General features: G+C 32.2%; 1 protein-coding gene across 3 annotated transcripts in view; it reads left to right on the top strand.

The window, feature by feature from the left end:
- The window catches only part of LOC130900878 (putative polypeptide N-acetylgalactosaminyltransferase 9), a 276483-nt gene that overhangs the window by 238523 nt on the left and 18727 nt on the right, over nucleotides 1-19233 (top strand). For all 3 annotated transcript variants that reach the window (XM_057811799.1, XM_057811802.1, XM_057811800.1), the window contains one exon: nucleotides 13126-13234. In XM_057811799.1, the coding sequence (XP_057667782.1) occupies nucleotides 13126-13234 (109 nt within the window). The remainder of the gene's footprint in view (nucleotides 1-13125; nucleotides 13235-19233) is intronic.

The raw sequence follows: 19233 nt of genomic DNA, 5'->3' as shown, positions 1-19233 counted from the left end.
ACACCAGAAGATGTTGTTGAATCGGCAACTGCAGTGACTATGAATCTTCTCCCTGAGAAATCCAGGGAACAGTATTTAATAGAATATAATTCTTGTAAGGAGTGACGTACTAAAAAAGGCATAAACAGCTCCACAGAAAGAATGTTATTAGATTACTTTGAAACTAAATCCAAAATGTGGAAGTCTTCAACACTTTGGTCGACTTATTCAAAACTGAAAGGCGCCCTAATAGTAAATAACGACGTAGACATCTGTAAATACTAGGAACTCATTGCATATTTGAAAATAAGTCAGTTGGCTATAGACCCAAAAAATCTAAAACATTTGCCCGAGAAGAAATTAATAAGTTTCTGTTGCAACCTCCAGACGGTCATTATCTCATGCACAAGGTATGACAGCAAAAAATTTTAAGTAAGCTTAGATATGATTTGTAACATCTTTCAGGTTGCTTTAATATTTGGACTCGCAGTAGCTCTGCAGAGGGAGGAATTATATAAAATGTGTAACGATATTAATAATACCGGAAATGTTTTAATTATCACAGTACCTGATACAAAAACTCATGCTCAACGTCGATTCACTATTATTGGCGAAATATCTGACAATAAACTTAGTCAACATTTATTAAAAATATAAAAAACAACGACCCACAAATGTCAAAACAGATCATTTCTTTTTGCAGTATAGAAATGGAAAATGCAAAACCCAAGTTGTAGGTATCAATACCTTTTCAAAAATTCCCTCGCTTATCGCAGCATATTTGAATTTCCATAATTCAAAACACTACATTGGGCATACATTTCGACGCTCTTCAGGTTCTCTATCAGTGAATTCCGGTGGTAATATAATTCAACAAAGAAACACGGTGGGTTGAAATCCAACACAGTTGCGGAGGGTTACGTAATAAAAAACAAAAAGGATTCCTCGGTGAAAATTTTAACGGGAATAACTAGTTCGACTTCAAGCAACATTGTAAATGTTCAGGATCCTTCTAACAATCCAAAAAGTACTAATACAGTTATAGATGATGTTATTTCACTTGAAATTAATAATGTTCACAGTTGTACTTTTAATACTACTATTACAAAATAAAAATTGATAAAAGTCTTGTCGAACGTAGAAAAAATTTTACATGAAACTCGTGAATAAAGTAACTTTTTTCACTCGTAGGAATTGTCAAACCGTCCTACTCTTGAAAAAAAGCATTACTTTACTCATTTCATTCACTTCACTCACTTCATTATACAGTTGACCTTGATATACCACCCTGTCTAGATAATGTTCTAATGGTAATATGCCATTGATCGTCAATGGTATCCAAAATAAATTCTTTCTTTCACACACTCATTTATACAGTACATTCTCGATTAAAACTAAAAATTTCTCGCTTATTTCACGAAAAACTGCCAAATTTGCCACCCATATCGCAAGGAACAATTAGCAAAATAGAAAGGCAATTTAGTGAACTTGGTGATGTGAGACAGATAGAAAAAGTAGTTGCCAATACAGTAAGTGATGATACGAAATTAGATATTATGCTTGAGTTTCAAGAAAACTTACATAATTCTTATCGACAAGCAAGCCCCTGTTCAACATTACCTAGGAAAATAAAAAGCACCGTATACAATATCGTGAAAAAGTTCATATTTGGACAGGGATTGTTAAAAAACCATATCGCAGATCTCCTTTTTCATAGATGGCAATTTGAATGGAGATAAGCATTTAGATAAAGTCCAAAATAAGGTCGTGCCTACTTTGGCAAACTGTGGTATATTTTGATCCACCAAACCCACAAGTTCCTGCGAATATAATATGATTTTAGCAAGATAAAGCGCCGCTCCATTGCCAAATCAATGTCCAGCGGTACTTGAACTATATTTTTTCAAATCGGCAATTTAATGGCCAGGCACGATGTCCTGATCTTACGCCATTAGACGAGATACATTAAATGTATTGTATACAAAACTAAACCATTCAATTTAGATGACCTATACCAGATTGGAGCATATTGCCAAGAAGTTTGCTAGACCATTTTCACAATCTCTTACATTGACATTAACGTTTTTTTTCACATTATCGAGAAATAATCTGTATTACTTATTAAGTTTTTGATATAATGTAGCACTTTTGTTAAATAAAATAATTTTCTCTTTCAAATGTTAATTTTGTTAGTAAACCTAAAAACACACAACATTTCCAAATACAAATCCACGTGTTTAACACTTTTGCCCAAACACGACCTCATTTGTTTATTAACGAATTTATTCCATTTGGGTGTCCCGTACCGTATAACATGTGACCATTGAAAATAAATTTTATTATCTTCTTATTTCGCTTTACGAGCGGAAGTCGGCAAAGATAGAATTGGTTCATGTCAGAATGCTCTTAAGCATTTCAATGATTTTAATGGGAAAAGAACAGTGAGCGCAACTGGAAGTGGAACGTTTAGTTCATGAATCGGCATTTAGTTTCACAATAGCATCCCATATTCTTGTACAATATTAATGATTAGAATTTTATTCACACGCTACGCTGAATCAAAGATTTTCGGCATCAAAAATTCTTCATAATAAGTTTTGTCGGTCCCATTATAACTTTCAAAGAACGAGAACGTACCATTGTTCTGTTGTAATTTTCATTGCATCAAACACTGAACGTCAGTAAAATGGATTGACAGGAATTGACAATAAAAACTGACTTTAATATTTTTTCAATGAAAACGGAGAAAAGGATTTAAGTGAAAATAAAACCAATCTTGCACGACATTATTTGTCTTCAGAAATCTTCTACAATTCAAAGAGGGGATCTAAATTATTTATCTCTTAATCCTGCTTTCCACTTATATGCATTGTACATTCATAATTTCAAGTTTTTATAACAGCAAATTATATTTCAATATCACGTTAAAAATATTTTGAAATAAATACATCCAATTTTCCATCACGTATTCCATAGTAAAAGTTCAAACTGTAAGAAATCTTTATATGAATTAACACTGTTTAAGCCGCTTTAAACATCATCACGTATTTTTATTTACTAGCATTATATACCAAAGTAGAAGCCTTTAAAACAAAAGTGAAAAAATAATAGTAGGATGAAACCTATTGGAAAAGGAGGAAAATTTAATAAAAATTAAAAGGAAAAATAATTTACGGGCCATCTGAGGTCGGAAAGGGAAAGAGGTTAAGTTTTTGAGAATAAAAACGGTTTATCTCGATTTCCGGGAAAACTACAAGTATTATGGAAAATAGTCAAATAGCAAAGCTGTAGGTAATAAAATGTACAACTTTTGTATAATTTTTTTCACATAACCTCAAAATTTATGTGAAAAATTAATAAAATCGAATTTTTGGTTTTTTATTTTTACCTTTTACAAAACCATTTTTGTTTCACGAAATTTTGTCAAAAATTAAGTTTTTGTGTCCTAATTTTCGAACGAAAATTCTCCCGTCACAATATCAATTTTTTCTAAAAGTATTTGAGACTTTGGTTTGTTGAAATCCTTATTTCATGATGGTGTAAAAAATATTACGATGGCCAGGATAAGCTTTTTCAGAAAAGATAAGAAATGACACGAAAAAATACGCATCCGAATTTTTGTGTAATCATTATGTACAATTTTTAGATGTTTATTAATGTTTTAGACTCTAATTACTTATGTTCATCAATGTAAAATGGAATCTCACTTTTTTAGTGGAATTAGAGTGGAAAAATTTAATTAAAAACTAAAAATTGTACGTAATGTTTAAAAATAATTTCGGATGCGAATTCTTTCGTCTTATTTTTTGCCTTTTCTGAGAAAATATACCATGGTGATGGTAATATTTTTCATACCATCAGGAAGTAGAAATTGCAACGAATAAAATCTCACCTTTTTTAAAAAAGCTGACGGGACAATTTTCGCTTGAAAATAAGGATGCTTTCCTATATTATGTCAAAATAACGTGAAAAAATAAATAATTCAAATCAAATAAATTACAGTATATATGGAACTTAAAATTTCACAAAATTTCGTGGAAAATAAATATTTTTGGAAAGATAAAGAATTTTTTTACTTTTTCACATAAATTTTGAGGTTATGTGAAAAAAGTGTGATTAAATCTTTTCCTTTAAGATCGTCCATAATTTTTTTCCTTTTATTTTTATCATAATCTCTTCCTTTTGCAATGCAATCTTACTATTTATTATTTTTGGTTTCAAAAATTATCGACCCTGGTCTATTATACTTTGTTCTGTAGAAATCAAGTGGAAATTAGATTCGTTTTTGATTCTCTACTTTGTAAAAAATAGCTTGTTATACTTGATATCATCAGGAAGGAGACTTATCTAATCTGATAAGAACTAATTGAACCTGCTTTAATTAACAATTTGTTGTAATCAGCTTAAGAACCAAATATAGCTTGTAAATATAATAAACACACAATACGATTTTATTTAAATAGGAATTATGTACTGTTATATTTATTAGAATACATAATTTGAACTGATTGTACGAGGGCGATGTGACGGAAGAATGACTTTTCAGAGGTTGACAACACTTTTACTACTATTTTATTGTTAGGTTCCGGAATATTTTTGATGTCATCAATCAAAATTTCAAGTGTATTCGACAAATAAATCATACCACTATAAAATTAGTATATTAATGACGAGTGCTAACCAGTAGAATAAATCATTATACGCGAGTAGATTACTATACTTTATCCCCAACTACTACATATTTTTGTTGTTAATTATCACAAACACTATTATTTTATTCGAACAAAATATGATTTCATACAATATATTATTGTTCATTTGTACACAGCATATATTTATCGAAAATTATATAATAATCGTATAATATCTCATAATCATTAAAACAAAAATCTATGTATTCAGCTTAACAAAGATTACGTATCTAATAATGTATATATGTATATATAGATTTAGTGTCTCGTATATACTGCGACCCAAAGGATCTATTGTGCTCCTCTTTCTTGCTGCGATACTGGAGAATCCAGTGATTACAGCTGATCAATTATACCTAGTCTAGAATGGCTGTAATTGCAAGAGATCTTCGTCTTCTGTTTTAAACGCTCCCAGGTGTAGTACTCTGTATCTAATCTTACAAGATGGTATTCATCTATAGTTATTAATATCTCCTTTTGCGTGTTCAAATAAAAATCATAGGTCATATTATATGCTTTTCTTGACTTTTTCGGAATGAAATTCAATGATGCAAGTTCAGCAGCTTTTCTAATTTCTGGTAGTGTTTAAAAAAAGACACTTTAATTTTTTATATCCATTTTTAGTGGGTTTCTTAACAAAATTTGACAAAAAAATACTAAAACACTATTGACAAATCAAATGCTGTAAGTGATGATACTAAATTGAATATTATGTTTGAGTTTCAAGAAAACCCACATAATTCGGATCGTAAAGCAAGCCTCACTAATCAACGTTAGCCATAAATTTGTTTATCGAATATTATAGTAAAAACTTCTGTAAAAAATAATATCAAACTCAAATAAGAAGAGCTTATTTTTGTGAACAAAATTATGGCAATGTTAGATAACAAGGTGATCCAAGTAGATGTTTTTTTCTGATGAGGGCACATTTACACGGTCATGTCAATCGTCAAAATTGTCGCTATTGGTCTAATTGATGAAAGAAGAACATTGGAAATCGTATCTTAGGTCGCCTTTTTCATAAATGACAACTTCAAGATGGAAATAAATATTTAGAATTGTGCAAAATAATGTCGTGCCAATTTTAACACACATATCCTGACTTAGCAAGTCCACAAATTCCTACGAATATAATATGGTTTCAGCAAGTTACAACACCGCCCCTTTACGGAATCAATGTCCAGCAGTGCCTGAACCAACCATAGAATGGCCAGCTCGATCTCCTGACCTGATGCCATTAGACTAGATATATCAAAAGTATTGTATACAAAACTAAAGTCCTCCACTAAGATTATTTAAAAAGACGAATCGCGCTTGCGATTATATCTGTCACATCTGTAACCTTACTACATTTCTATACCAGATTAGAGCATAGAGAAGCTTGCTAGAACATTGTGACAATCTCCTAAATTGACATTTTTTCCAGCAAAACAATATAAAATTATAGCTAAATCATGGGAACACTGACAGCAATGATTAATGGGTATTATCAAGGTTGACCAAACAAAAGTATAATGGGTACATTATACAGCAGTCGTCAATAAATAGTATATTGTACAACAAATGAGAAAAATTGCATATTTCTCCCGAGCGCAGATGTTTTTCAGTCAAATGAAGGAGAAATATATTATTTCCTCACGTGTCGTGCACTCTAACTTTTTCTACGTTTTAGTTTAAAACGAGATTCAGAATTATAATTCACAATACACATTACATATATCGAAATATTAGCCAATGTCGAGGTTGAAATTGATGAGAGAGAGATACAGGATTCAATAATATTGCTGGATCTGCTCCTGCATAACTAAAATAGTATCAGATGATCTTCGGAAACATCGACTTGTATATAAATTTTGATTCGATAATTGTCAAATATTCCCTATATCTTTTGCTGTAGGGCCAAATATTATCTATTCTCATTGGTAGTTCTTTATAATTGCCATTTTGGTGATTTGAAAAAAAGTTTGCCTAGTCCGTGTATGTTTGAAGATTTTTATGAATTTAGTAGAATTCTCCTGTAACTGTGAAAACAATATAACTATTACCGGAAAGTTGACAGCAATAATAATTAAGAAGTGTTTTTGTCGTGTTGTTATGGAAAAGCCGGAAAATATTTGCATAGCTTAAGTAGATATTGCGCGCTAAGCGTCGTCAACATGAAAAATGTGTCGTAACAAAACATGGTTGACTGTTGCTTCGGATTATCATATCATAACATTTAGAAATTATTTCTTCCTATAGAATTTTTCGGAAACTATGATGGAGTCAACCCGTATAGACACCGATGATGGTGAACGTTCTGGTCGGCCAATTCAGGTGGTTACTCCAGAAAACATCATTAAACTACACAAATTGGTTATATTTAATTGTAAATTGAAATTGTGTTCGGTAGTTGAGGCTGTAAAGATATCAGAAGGCAGTGTGTTTACAATTATGCATGAACATTTGATCATGAAAAAACTTTTTTCAAAGAGAGTGCCGCGTTTAGTCACAGTCTATCAAAAATAACAGCAGTATGGATCCATCACTTCACTTCGGAATCATCATGTGAGTGGAATGCAGCCGGTGAACCACGTCCGAAGCTTCCAAAGGCACAATAGTCAGCTGGGAAGGTTATGGCTTTAGTATTTTCGAATGCGCATGGAATATTGTTCATCGATTGTCTACAAAAGCGAGAGACAATCAATAGCGAATATCACATAGAATTGTTGGATCGTTTGAATGCAAAAGTCAAGGAATAACGGCTTCATATGTCGAAGAAACACTATTTCATCAAAACAATGCACCGATTCACAAGTCAATGGCATCGATGGTTAAATTGAACGAATTACACTTCGAATTGCTTCCTCATACACCCTACAGTCCAGATCTGGCCCCCAGTTACTACTGGCTATCCGCTGATCTCAAAAAAATGTTCGTCGGTAAGAAATTCAACTCAAAAGAAGAAGCAATTATTGAAACTGACTGCAAAAGACAAATCCTTCTACAGGCACGGCATCGAGTAGTTAGAGAAGCGTTGGAATGATTGTATTGCTCTTGAAAGAGATTACATTGATGAATGAAATCGATTTTTGGCAAAAAAATGTGTTCTTCCATATAATTTGGAAAGAACTCAAAGTAGTTTCCTTTAATTATGTATTTCAACATTTATGGTAGGAAACTAATAAAAAGTGAATGTGATATTTACGGTGATTGTCAGATTATGGAAATATTTTATGGCGCCCCCAATTTCTAATAAAAGCGTTTCTATTTGTGCCTAGTTTATGAATATAAATTTAGTATCGATTTTAAGTAAGGAGAAATGTCCAATATCAATATTTGAACAGATGTCGATGTCGGAAGTTGAAGCAACAAATTCTAAATTTTACATACACTAGTTTCGTTTTCTCCGCTGATGTATCGTAACCATCAGTATTTTTTTTTATATTATATGTTTAGTGTAGAAAATTCGAAAAGAAAACTGTTTGTATTATTTCTTTTTGCCTGGAGAAATTCACAAAAACATATGCAGATAAGCAATAAATATTTACTAATAAAATTTACTACACACACACTATTATTTGTCCAATCTGATTAATTCACAGATTGGCGTATCTTCGGAATTCTATACAATAATTTGATATTTGAATTATTTAAAAAGAACTAGAAATATCCGGTGGGGATTCAATCTTAGGATCATAGGATAATAAGAATTAAGGAAATTTTAAATCACAGAAAAAATATGAAATTTTGTATGAACGTGGAGCACATTACTTCTAGCAATATTGTATAATGAAGTAATCAATGTTTGGTAGCGAATACATATTTTTAAACACACTTCATTTAAAATTTTTGGTACAGTTTCATTATACTTTCTTTTCATTTTAACCTTGGTTGTCGAGTTAGAAAGAAATAAATAAATTCAATCCGTAGTCTTCATTAAGACTTATGAATCATTTTGAAATATTTTGAAAAGATAGACCAAATCAATTTTTCTAGATAGTTACATAAACGAATTCTTAGCTTAGGATATCATGGGTGGCTATGCAAAGAAATGAGCAGTTTTAAGCAGGGCAAACGTAGTTCGTGAACTTTTGAAAACAGTTAAACACTGAGAACTGTCTTACCTAGTTATGTCCTCAGAGAAAATCCTCATCGGATTGTAATCTAATAACGAAGGGCATAATAGAGGGCCACAGGGGCGTAAGAAGAAACAAATCTCCTTGGGAATGGACAAGTATACATACATAGCATCGGACAATAGTTTAGAGTAGCTGAGAACAGGGATCAACTCCCCATTGTGATTGCATGAGACAGAGTGACCTAGCAAGGCACTATAAGAAGAAATCATAGAAATGAACGGTGTTCTATCACAATCATGATATGGATGAGAAATTCATCGTTTTGAAAAACGATCTCTGGGCAAATACTAAGAATCGTGGTATTTAGAGCTGCGTTGTATTCGATTTTAAGTAATCATAGACTTTTTAATTCTAATATCGAAACTAACACACTCCTCCTCGCTTTGCGAGGCTCCTTTAAAGACGATATACCACTTTCATGTTCTAAAAAGAACATGTAAACGTTAAGGAAAAAATTTTGTTGAGGGCTTCGCAAAGAGTCTCTCTTAAAAATAGAATATGCATGCTAGCTGTATGCTCCATCCAACGGAGTTTTTCTGCTCAGACCACATATCCCATCTCTACTTGACCATACAATGCTTTGATCTCGGCCTTCGCTCTTCTCCTCCACTTGTTTTGCACCTATACTCCTTCAAAAATCCTTCCTAGTACCTTTCTACACCATATGTTTATTTTGTTTTCTTTTTTATTACTCATGGTCCCACACTTGCTGCCGCACAGTACCGTTGGTTGTATAACTGTCTTGTGAGTGCGTAATTTGGCAGCTCCTGAAATATCTTTTGATCTTAATTGTTTTTCAATGGTTGCAAAGGTTTTGTTCCCTCTCGCCAGTCTCTTGTCTATTTCCCCGGTTTCGTCTCATTAGTTTGTCACTGTCACTCCCAGGTATTCGAATTCCTAAACTTGATCAAATCTAAACTCCCTGTTTTGATCTACCGTCATTTTTAAATGGCTGAAGCTACTCAAAAATCCCCTCCCATTTTCATATATTTGGTCTGATTTTATTTAACCCGGACTGGTGCATTTAAACTGCGCGCGTTAATCCAATCCTTAACATTTTTGTTCCTTTTTTGATGGTCGTATGAAGTTTAAGCACCATATTTCAATTAGTGTGTTTGTCAGCTGTTTGACTGGTGATATTGATTATTAATTTTGTGTTTCCAATGAGTAGCACAAAGTATTCAGTGAAGGTCGTAAAATCGTCGAAAACTTTTCTCATGCACACCACCCATCCACCTCTATTAATGACGATAACATCAAAAATAGAGAGGAAATCAAAAATCGTCGTCGTGTCGGCATCCGAGATATACCAACATCTCTTAAGGATCGACTTAACATATTTTGTTGAATATTTTGAGTATGGAGCGTGAATAAAAAATTGCTGCCACAAAAGTCAATGCTAGATTTGTACCAAATCTTTTGCAAAAACAACGTCGAGTAGAAGTCGCAACTGAGATGCTCAATAACGTAGGTAAAGAACTTACAATCATCAAACTGTTTATTATTGGTGACGAGACGTAGGTTTATGGATATAATGAATATAGCGAATGGAGCTCCAACAAGAATGTTCGGTAGGATAGATCTTGGAAATGAAATAAAAGCAGCCTAGCTGTTGCGACGCCGCCTACATCTATATTAGTTTATCATACTTCTCTTATCATAAATATTGAAGAATCGTTTTGAACACATAAGAATAAAAACCCAGCGTTGCTTGACACTAAATAAAATAAAATCTTGATCCCGATTACCCAGTTGCAGAATATTGTCTGACATTTCGTTAAACTGTGTGTGTAAATCACTGTAAATATTTCTGCTCGCGTCTGCTGGTACAATCATTTTTCCTTGTGCCTTTTATTATGATCGTCCTTTATTAAAATAATATTTCAAAATATTTTTCATATCCCTTAGAGACCATTCTTCATTTCTTTAACTGATTCTCCGTCTCTCCACGACGTGAAAACTCACGTTCTGAAATGTAGGTTTAAACTCAACGGTGAGTAAGTGATTCGTTTTTCGCATTTTTTTCCATTTCCTAATGGACGCTGTAATTGAAAGTGTGTGCTCAATTCGACACATCTTGAGTTATGTTTTTCCCATGTAAAAATACCACAATTTGAGTCATTTTCCATGTCGTGCGATTATACTCGAATTTTGAGTTTGAATTCCTCTAATAAGAAATCGTTCACAAATTATATTACGTAGATATTTGGAATCAACACCCAGTCGGAAGTATAAGGAAAATCTCTGGAATTCTAAGCACTATAATATATACGCGTCAATAAAATCTTAGCCTACCATAGAGAGAAAGGTTATGGATAAAATAAACTATACTTATTTTTCAATATTTTCACACACTTTTTAGAACATTCGTTTACAGTAGCTCTGGAAACCATTACCATGAAGCACACATACGCACACACACACACACACACATCCGCTGATTTTGCCGAGCTTTTTGTCGATAATTTTTTAACACAACTGCTTTAGTAGTCAAAGTAATATACTACATTCACGGTTGTATTTCATTCCTCAAAGTCAATCAAAACGATACCCTTGTAGCCATCACACACCCAATTCTACTCAACGCTACTTCTTCACTGCGCTGAGAAATCGAGGCACCCACCTAGGAACTAATTTTCGTCAAATTTGAATGCTTATGTGGGATGCTTCGAGCACTTTTGGAAATGTCCATCTATCCTGCATTTTCTATAGATTTTAGGTGCCGGTCACTTAGAACAACTTCTTCCACAAATTTAATGTTTTCTAAAGTACTCACTGTCACAGGACCTCCCGCACGTGGGTCATCTTCTAATGTTTGTCGACCCAATGCGAAGTTAAATTTGACATTTTTTAGAACAATTTGATTGAATTGTCATTTCTATAATACAGTTCTACTATAATACGAGTAAAATGGATCGTAGCAACAAGTTGAAAATTTGTGTCAAGCTTGTCTGTCACCAACGAGTACATAAAGAAAAGTTTGTAACGACACTAAAACTTTTCTCCACAAGACATGACAAAGGAAATGCGATTAGAAGCGTTTGCACAATTCCCTACAGTCCAAGATATTTTTCGGGTATTTCTACCCTCTCTTAAATGTCACTTCGAGCTCCCCATTAGTGCTGAGCTCGAGTAGCCCCTCATGTAATATCACATTCTCCACTTCCGTTTCATCTAATTAAATGGTGGTATTTCCATCGACAGAATACCTCAAATCTTATTTAAAAATCATCTTGCAGGGAATCAAATGTTGAGCTAATGTCTGAATATCTTCATGAAGGCATTCTACCTGTGACAAGTTTGAAAACTGGGAAAATTCGCGCCGACCAATATTTTCCTTCATATATTCCAATTAACCAAGAAAAGCTAAAATTACACTCTTTGTTTTTTATTAAATTGAGGCTGCCTCTTTGTAATTGTAAGCTGAGGTCATCAAAATTTTTGAACAAATCTGTCAAATACACGATGTCTGCTTTAAAATTGATCAGGTTTTCTTTCAAATCAGGATCTTCACGTTCCAGAAACTCTAAAACACAGTGAAAACGTAAATAAAGTCTTGATAAGCATGCTTATGATTGACGGACCAGCGTACATTAGTATGTAATAGCAATCGTTGGAAGCCTTCATCACACAATTGTGCAAATAAGCGTGTATTTAATGCATTGCTTCTAATTTTGTTACATTAATCACAAATTGAGGCAATTGGTGCAATATATCACTCAAATGTTTCTCTAGTAGATGTGGGTTTCATATTTTTGTTTCAAAATTTGAAAATACTTCCAGCTTTGATGGTTTCATAGAGTCATTGCTCAAAACTTTGTTGAATAAAAGGCATGTGCACAATCGTTTGCCTGCCTATATATTTGATACATAAATCATAAAATATCCATTTCTTAGTTCTGATACCTGGGGAAGGTTTTAACTTCATTATAAGTTGCTGTTAAAAGAACACTGAAAATCCGGCATCGAAACATCGTCATGGAAGAATAATGTATTTAGGTTGGAGAGATATTTATTATTGCACTGAACCATTTTTAGGTTGAAAACTTAACGTTCAACGTTTTAACAGCATGTGATGTGTATGAACACTTGATAAAGACTAATAAGCTCTGTTGTATTTTACCATATGTTAACCATACTCAGCCTTCCCTCTAGCGCTCAAGTGCTTGTTCCGTCCTTTCTTACTTACATGGAAAGACCTATAACAATTTTATAATGGCAATTAGGTACCTCATAATTCTTTTTTGGACAGCTTTAGAAACATTAGTGTATTTATTTAGACAGAATGTTAAGCTCAATCAACAACAGGTTAAAAATGAACCCTATTGTTTCAGCTGATGTAAAAAAGTTAGTCGACGAAGGATGGTTGAAGAACGCCTTCAATCAGTACGCTAGTGATCTTATTAGCGTGCACAGGAGCTTGCCTGATCCAAGGGACGAATGGTGAGTTTTAATCGATCTAGTAAATGCAATAAGAAGATTTTCAATAGTTTTAGACTTTAACATATTTGTTATCATTTATCGTTTAATGTTGAGAAAATTGGCATAGCTATGCCAACTGAGGCTCATGAAAAAACTAATTGGACCATTGAAAACTGTCGCATTAGTAAAATATTTAGTGCATGTCAATCAAATATTTTCAAAAGTAAGTATAAGTATTCCACAATTTCAATGAAATAATGAGATATTTATGAATGAAATTTGGTCTACAAACTTTCTGCTTCGCAAAAAGTATCGATAACATTATCAAAGTTCGATGAATGAGCCATAGAATTTTCAACAGAGAGAATATCCAAGTTAACGTAGGCTGTGTTGTGCTTTAAAGATTCTAAAATAATCTTTAATTAATTTTAGTTTCGAAAATTATCTTTCAGCACCAGTCGTAGTAACGAGAATATCAACAAACAAAATAACTGTAGAACATACCACAGGGAAACTGCATGGAATAATGATTCTTTATGTTTAACTTAACTGATTCTATCTCATAATAGTATATCATTATTATTATATTACTCATTCCTTATTAACAAAACATTAATTTACATTTATATATTATTTGGTTGTATTTTTAGATGGAATTGGTAGTGCTGGAAGGTTCCGCTGATAACTAAATTTCCTACAGCAAAGGTTGACTTATGATTTATTATTTGTTTATGGAAACATTTTTTGAATATATGTTATCCACTAAATACCATTTAGCAACTATGATAGTCTTCTATGCACCATGGCGATTCAGCGTAGTCATCTTTCCGAATTTTCCGAAATTTGTTTTTTTCCAATAGGTTTTACAGTAGAGTGGACTTTTGGGTTAAAAGCCATATAGCACTCTTCATTTCTTCAGTCTGTCAACAATAATGAAAACACGTTTTTTTATCATTTTTGGTTTTTGACAAGGTAAACTGTTCACCTTCAGTCTCTGAAGACGATAACTTGATTATCGAAACGCGCCTCAGACAGTGTAATTGTGAGTATTAGTGTTGTGGTGGTATAAACAGTGTATTCAGTACTTATTTCTCTAGTAACAAAAATTTACAACGACAATTATAATGTCAAGGTAAAATAAAAAATTGTTAAATTGAATTAAATTAAAAGCTATTTATGTAACAAGTATGTAAAGTAGTAGTAGTAAAATATCTTTTTTTCGACGATTGCGACAATCAAATGAGTCGAAAAAAGGCCTTTACACACGAATTGCATGCAATATTTTTTCTACTAGCGAAAATTTTATCAAAATATAGAAATTTAATGGCAATTTTTCTCCTAAAATATATTATATGTTTATTAATATTTTGAACATTTTGAACATTTCAAGATTAAAACAAATTAACAAAACCACAGACGAATATGTGCAGTTACTAAATTTCTTCTTCTTCTTCTTCTTGTAGTAGGACGAGGTCCTGTCAGGTCTGTCATCTGCCCTCTTGTGACGCCGATGTCCAGCTATCGTACCAGCGTTTTGAGGGCCGATTGGGCGTCTTGTGTCTGGTTTCTGTGTTTTGGCCCATTTGGCAATCCGTTCTGGAGCCATTCGTTCTACATGGTCTCTCCATTGTCGGCGTCTTGCTCTTACCCATCTAACGACATCTTGTACTCCCAGTTCTCTTAAGGTATCTGTGTTGGGTATTCTATCGTGGACTGTGGTACCCTTTATTGTTCGTAATATCTTCATCTCTGCTGTTTTCATTTTTCTCTTTGTTTATGTTGTGTCTGCCCTTGTTACTGCGGCATAGGTTAGTATGGGTCTGATACAGGTCTTGTAGATTCGCGTCTTACTTTCTATGCTCATATATTTATTTCTCCATATAATGTCTCGTAAATATCCCGATATTCTAGTTGCTTTCTTGATCTGCTTATCTAAGTTACTAAAGTTACTAAATTTGTCCCTTAAAAATAATTATTAAGTACTACATAAGTACCTGGGACCTCCCGCATGGGAGAACTGTACTGTAGCCACTACGCTACGAAGACCTTAATAATACGTTTTTTACGCACTACTTCCTGAAGTATGTTTTTTACACCTAGTACGTGAAATCTGAAGTACGCACTTTACGCGGCTCTGAGACCGACAGTCTCAGCCGGTTCCTTGCCATTGTGCCAGCTCCGCCACTTAATTAAGTTTAGCTACTAGTTGAGAAAATTCGACTCTTTATATCCAAAATATTCACGCCTTTACATTGAAACAATTAAGTTATAAATTATTGTGGTTTTATTTTTGTAACTGCCATTATGAAAATGTTAAACGTATGTATAATATCAAAATGTTACCAATATAAACTTTTAAATGTCAAATCTAAATTGTACGTATCTCTAGCTTTCCATTATTCGGACTATTTGTATTCGAAATAATTAACGTTTTAAGACAATAGGGAGACCGAGATTTCTTAGAAAGCGTCCCATTTACAGATGAAGCATTCTCCATCAGTGACGGTATAATTGAGAACTGGGGAATAATGAAAATCCCTATGGGATTATTGAGACAAAAAATGTTGTAATAAATGCCTGCACAGGCATTACATACAATAATTCAAGGATTGTTTGCATACAGTTTTCTCTACGATTATTGCAACATATTATGCCAACTTTTATACTTCCCAACGACCCGACGAATTTGTTTTATGCACAAAATGGAAGCCCTCTACTTCAGACTCATATATTTGAAGAATTCAGGATAATACAAGTGAGATAAAATATTGAAAGTTATATAACATAATCCTGGAATATCATTTCCACATCCATGACCTAAATTTTTCTTTATTGCTTCTTATTTTGATATAAATGGAGATTTGTTACTTTGAAAAACGTTATATTTGACTGTTGTATTAAATATCACATTAATTACATTTCGTAAAGAGTTGTTCGAAGTTAATAGTTTCCCAACGCGGACGTTACGTTAGTTAATAGAGTCGTAAAAAAAATAGTGTGTGAAAACATTAAAACAAATTATTATATTCAAAACTTTGAACATCATTTTTTTTAAGTACTCTCTTTTAAATAGGGCAGGAATTTTTCTATTATAACCCCAGAGAGGGTTTTGTTATTATATAATTCACGCTAAAATTATACGCGTATAATTATATTCACAGGTTTCTTCGATGGGTCCAATAATGTTGTTGCCGTAGTAAGTAACTTTTGAAGTTTCTCAAAAAGTCTAATAGCTTCAAGTTCAGAAATAATTGAAGCAATTGGATCTTGAATGCCTCTGAAGCCGCTGAAAACGCAGAAATGCGTTTCGAATCAGTTATTAGTTACAATTCTGCGAAGAGCACAAATATGAATTTCTTCACGGGACTTCCAACGAACACTTGACAGGCGTTAAGGAACAAAATAGAAACTAACATCAAAGTATAAAATACTTTTTCTTACTATTAGCACAAACTTTCCCAACAACTTTCTAATTAATGATATTGGTATAAGTTATAAAAGAGATAATACATTATCAAAATATTTCACTAAACAAAAGTCTAAAATCCCAAAAAGTACCTTAAATTGATTGTGACGCTATTTAGATTGGGCAGTCATCTCAGTATTTAGAAAATGGAGTAAAAGGTCATCAATACGGAAAACAAATAAAACTTCATTAACAAACCATGAATATCATAAAAACATACATTCAATTATGAAAATTCTTGGAACGAAATCAAATACAACGGAAAGAGAATATTTAGAAACGGTTCACATACATAGGAAAGAGAAAGTTGTCAAAAAATACAAATAATAAATATAAAAAAGTCCTAAACAATTTAGGTAAAATTTATAGTTTTTTCATAAATACGAATAATTATAAATAGGAATAATTTATTTGATTATATTTTGATAAAGACCGATATGGGTAAAAACATTTTTACTTGTTTTTGACACTAATTTTTTATTAAAGAGATCTAAGATCAAGACGATTTATCAAGAAAAAGAAACAAAAAGATCTAAGAAGTAGAAGCCCCAGTATTATTATTATAGTAATAATTCACCGGTTTTTTGCATACAGTTTTATCTACGATTATTGTAACATATTGTGCCCACTTTTTTACTTCCAAACGACGAATTTGTTGTAAGCACAAGATGGAAGCCCTCTACTTCAGACTCATATATTTGAAGAGTTTAGGATAATGCAAGTGAGATAAAATATTGAAAGTTATATAATATAATCCTGGAATATTATTTCCACGTCCATGACCTAAATTTTTCTTTATTGCTTCTTATTTTGGTGTAAATGGAGATTTGTTACTTTGAAAAACGTTACATTTGACAATTGTATTAAATATCACGTTTCTCGACGCGGACGTTACGTTAGTTAATAGCTTTGTTACTTTGTGTATAATTTTGAAGCCTCAGTATAATGACGAATATGAAACATTTAAAAAAACCTTATAACTTATCTCAATCTTATACCGAATTTTATACGAAGCATGACGGTTTATGAGGTAATTTCAAACACCTGTTCTATTCTGTATGACATTCATGTAATATCACATTTTGAACGCTCAATTTTCATTTCTTCGGTTACCCTAATCTCAACGTTTCACTCCGATATAATGTAGTAAGTAGTCTCCCTTAGACCCAAATTTATGTTAGCTCTCAGAAGGGATCTCTTATAAAACGCTAAAATACTTTAGAGATAACCTTCATATTGATGTCGCTATAGTGCTTCTCAAGAATGTTATAGCATATTACATACCGATGAGGAAATGTTCCGCTATTGTTGAAGGACAAGATGACAGATACTGTAACTTTTCAACAAGATTTGTGTGTAATATTTTTATTGTATTCGGTTTTGGAAAATAACTAAATCGTTCTATTTTCAGCAATTTCAATTGCTGGAAAATAAAATGTTCGTTTCACTGACTATTTTCTATTTTGTGACGTGTTTTCATGGACTTTTGAATAGGAAATATTGACCTTTCAACCTAATTCCGATCTTTATCAAAATATAACTCGACATTCACAAATCTGATAATTATACGGATTAATAAATCACCTTCTACATGAATATCAGGATAGAATATGTTGTAACCGTACAGATTTTCTATAATTCAATATATATTCTTTACTTAGACATTTTGAGTCTTGATTTATGGATTTACCATTTTAAAAAATTCTTTTTCATCTTATCTTTGACTCTACTTCAAGAATCTTTGAATTCTTGGAATTTTACAATTTTCTGCTTTTTCACGGTCAAGTTAATGCAATTTTAGTGTTTTTGTCATATTGATGACTTCCATATCTATTCTGTAATTATAAAGATGTCTGTCCTATGTAAATAGCATCACAGTTATGTTTGAAAAGAATATAAGGTGAGAAGAGGTATTTTAAATTTTTATGTTCATGATATATATTGTTTGATGATTATTTGTTGAAAAAACTAGTATCAATTACAACAAAAATGTAAATTCTTTGAAACGTTGGCTATAATTTGCTACAAATAATTATTTATTTTGTGGCCTAGAGATTGTAGTCGATGTTTTGTCTAATATTGCACCTATCGTTCGGTAAAGCACTAAAATTTTCTTCTGAATCCTATGGATTTTCTTATATTTCAAAATTTCCTGTGTTTTTGTTATTCTTTTTGAAAATTCCTCCTTAAATTTTGAAACGATTCAAAATCCAATAGTATTTTGTAAATTTACTTGTTTCAAATTTCAAGACGGGTTTAAATTGAGTTACGGTTGTTGGAATTTCGTTTCATTCAGTTCCTTATATTAAACTTTGAGAGGAAATTTATTATTCTTTAAAGAAAATTGTAATATTAAACAAAAATTGAAATTTTACCCGGCACATCCACTGAATATTTCGAAATAACTCTACAACCTGATATCTATAAGAGTTTGGAACGAACTCTTGTCAACAAGAAAGCTTTAAAAGATGATTAAACACCTATATACTTTTAAAACTGTGAGACTGTGAAAATTATATTTTAACTATATTTTTTGGGTTAAGATAGTTGAGAC

The sequence above is a fragment of the Diorhabda carinulata genome, chromosome X, assembly GCF_026250575.1.
Source record: "Diorhabda carinulata isolate Delta chromosome X, icDioCari1.1, whole genome shotgun sequence".
Taxonomy (NCBI): Eukaryota; Metazoa; Arthropoda; class Insecta; order Coleoptera; family Chrysomelidae; genus Diorhabda; species Diorhabda carinulata.
The sequence above is the reverse complement of the archived record's forward strand: the minus strand, read 5'-3'. Positions and strand labels throughout refer to the sequence as shown.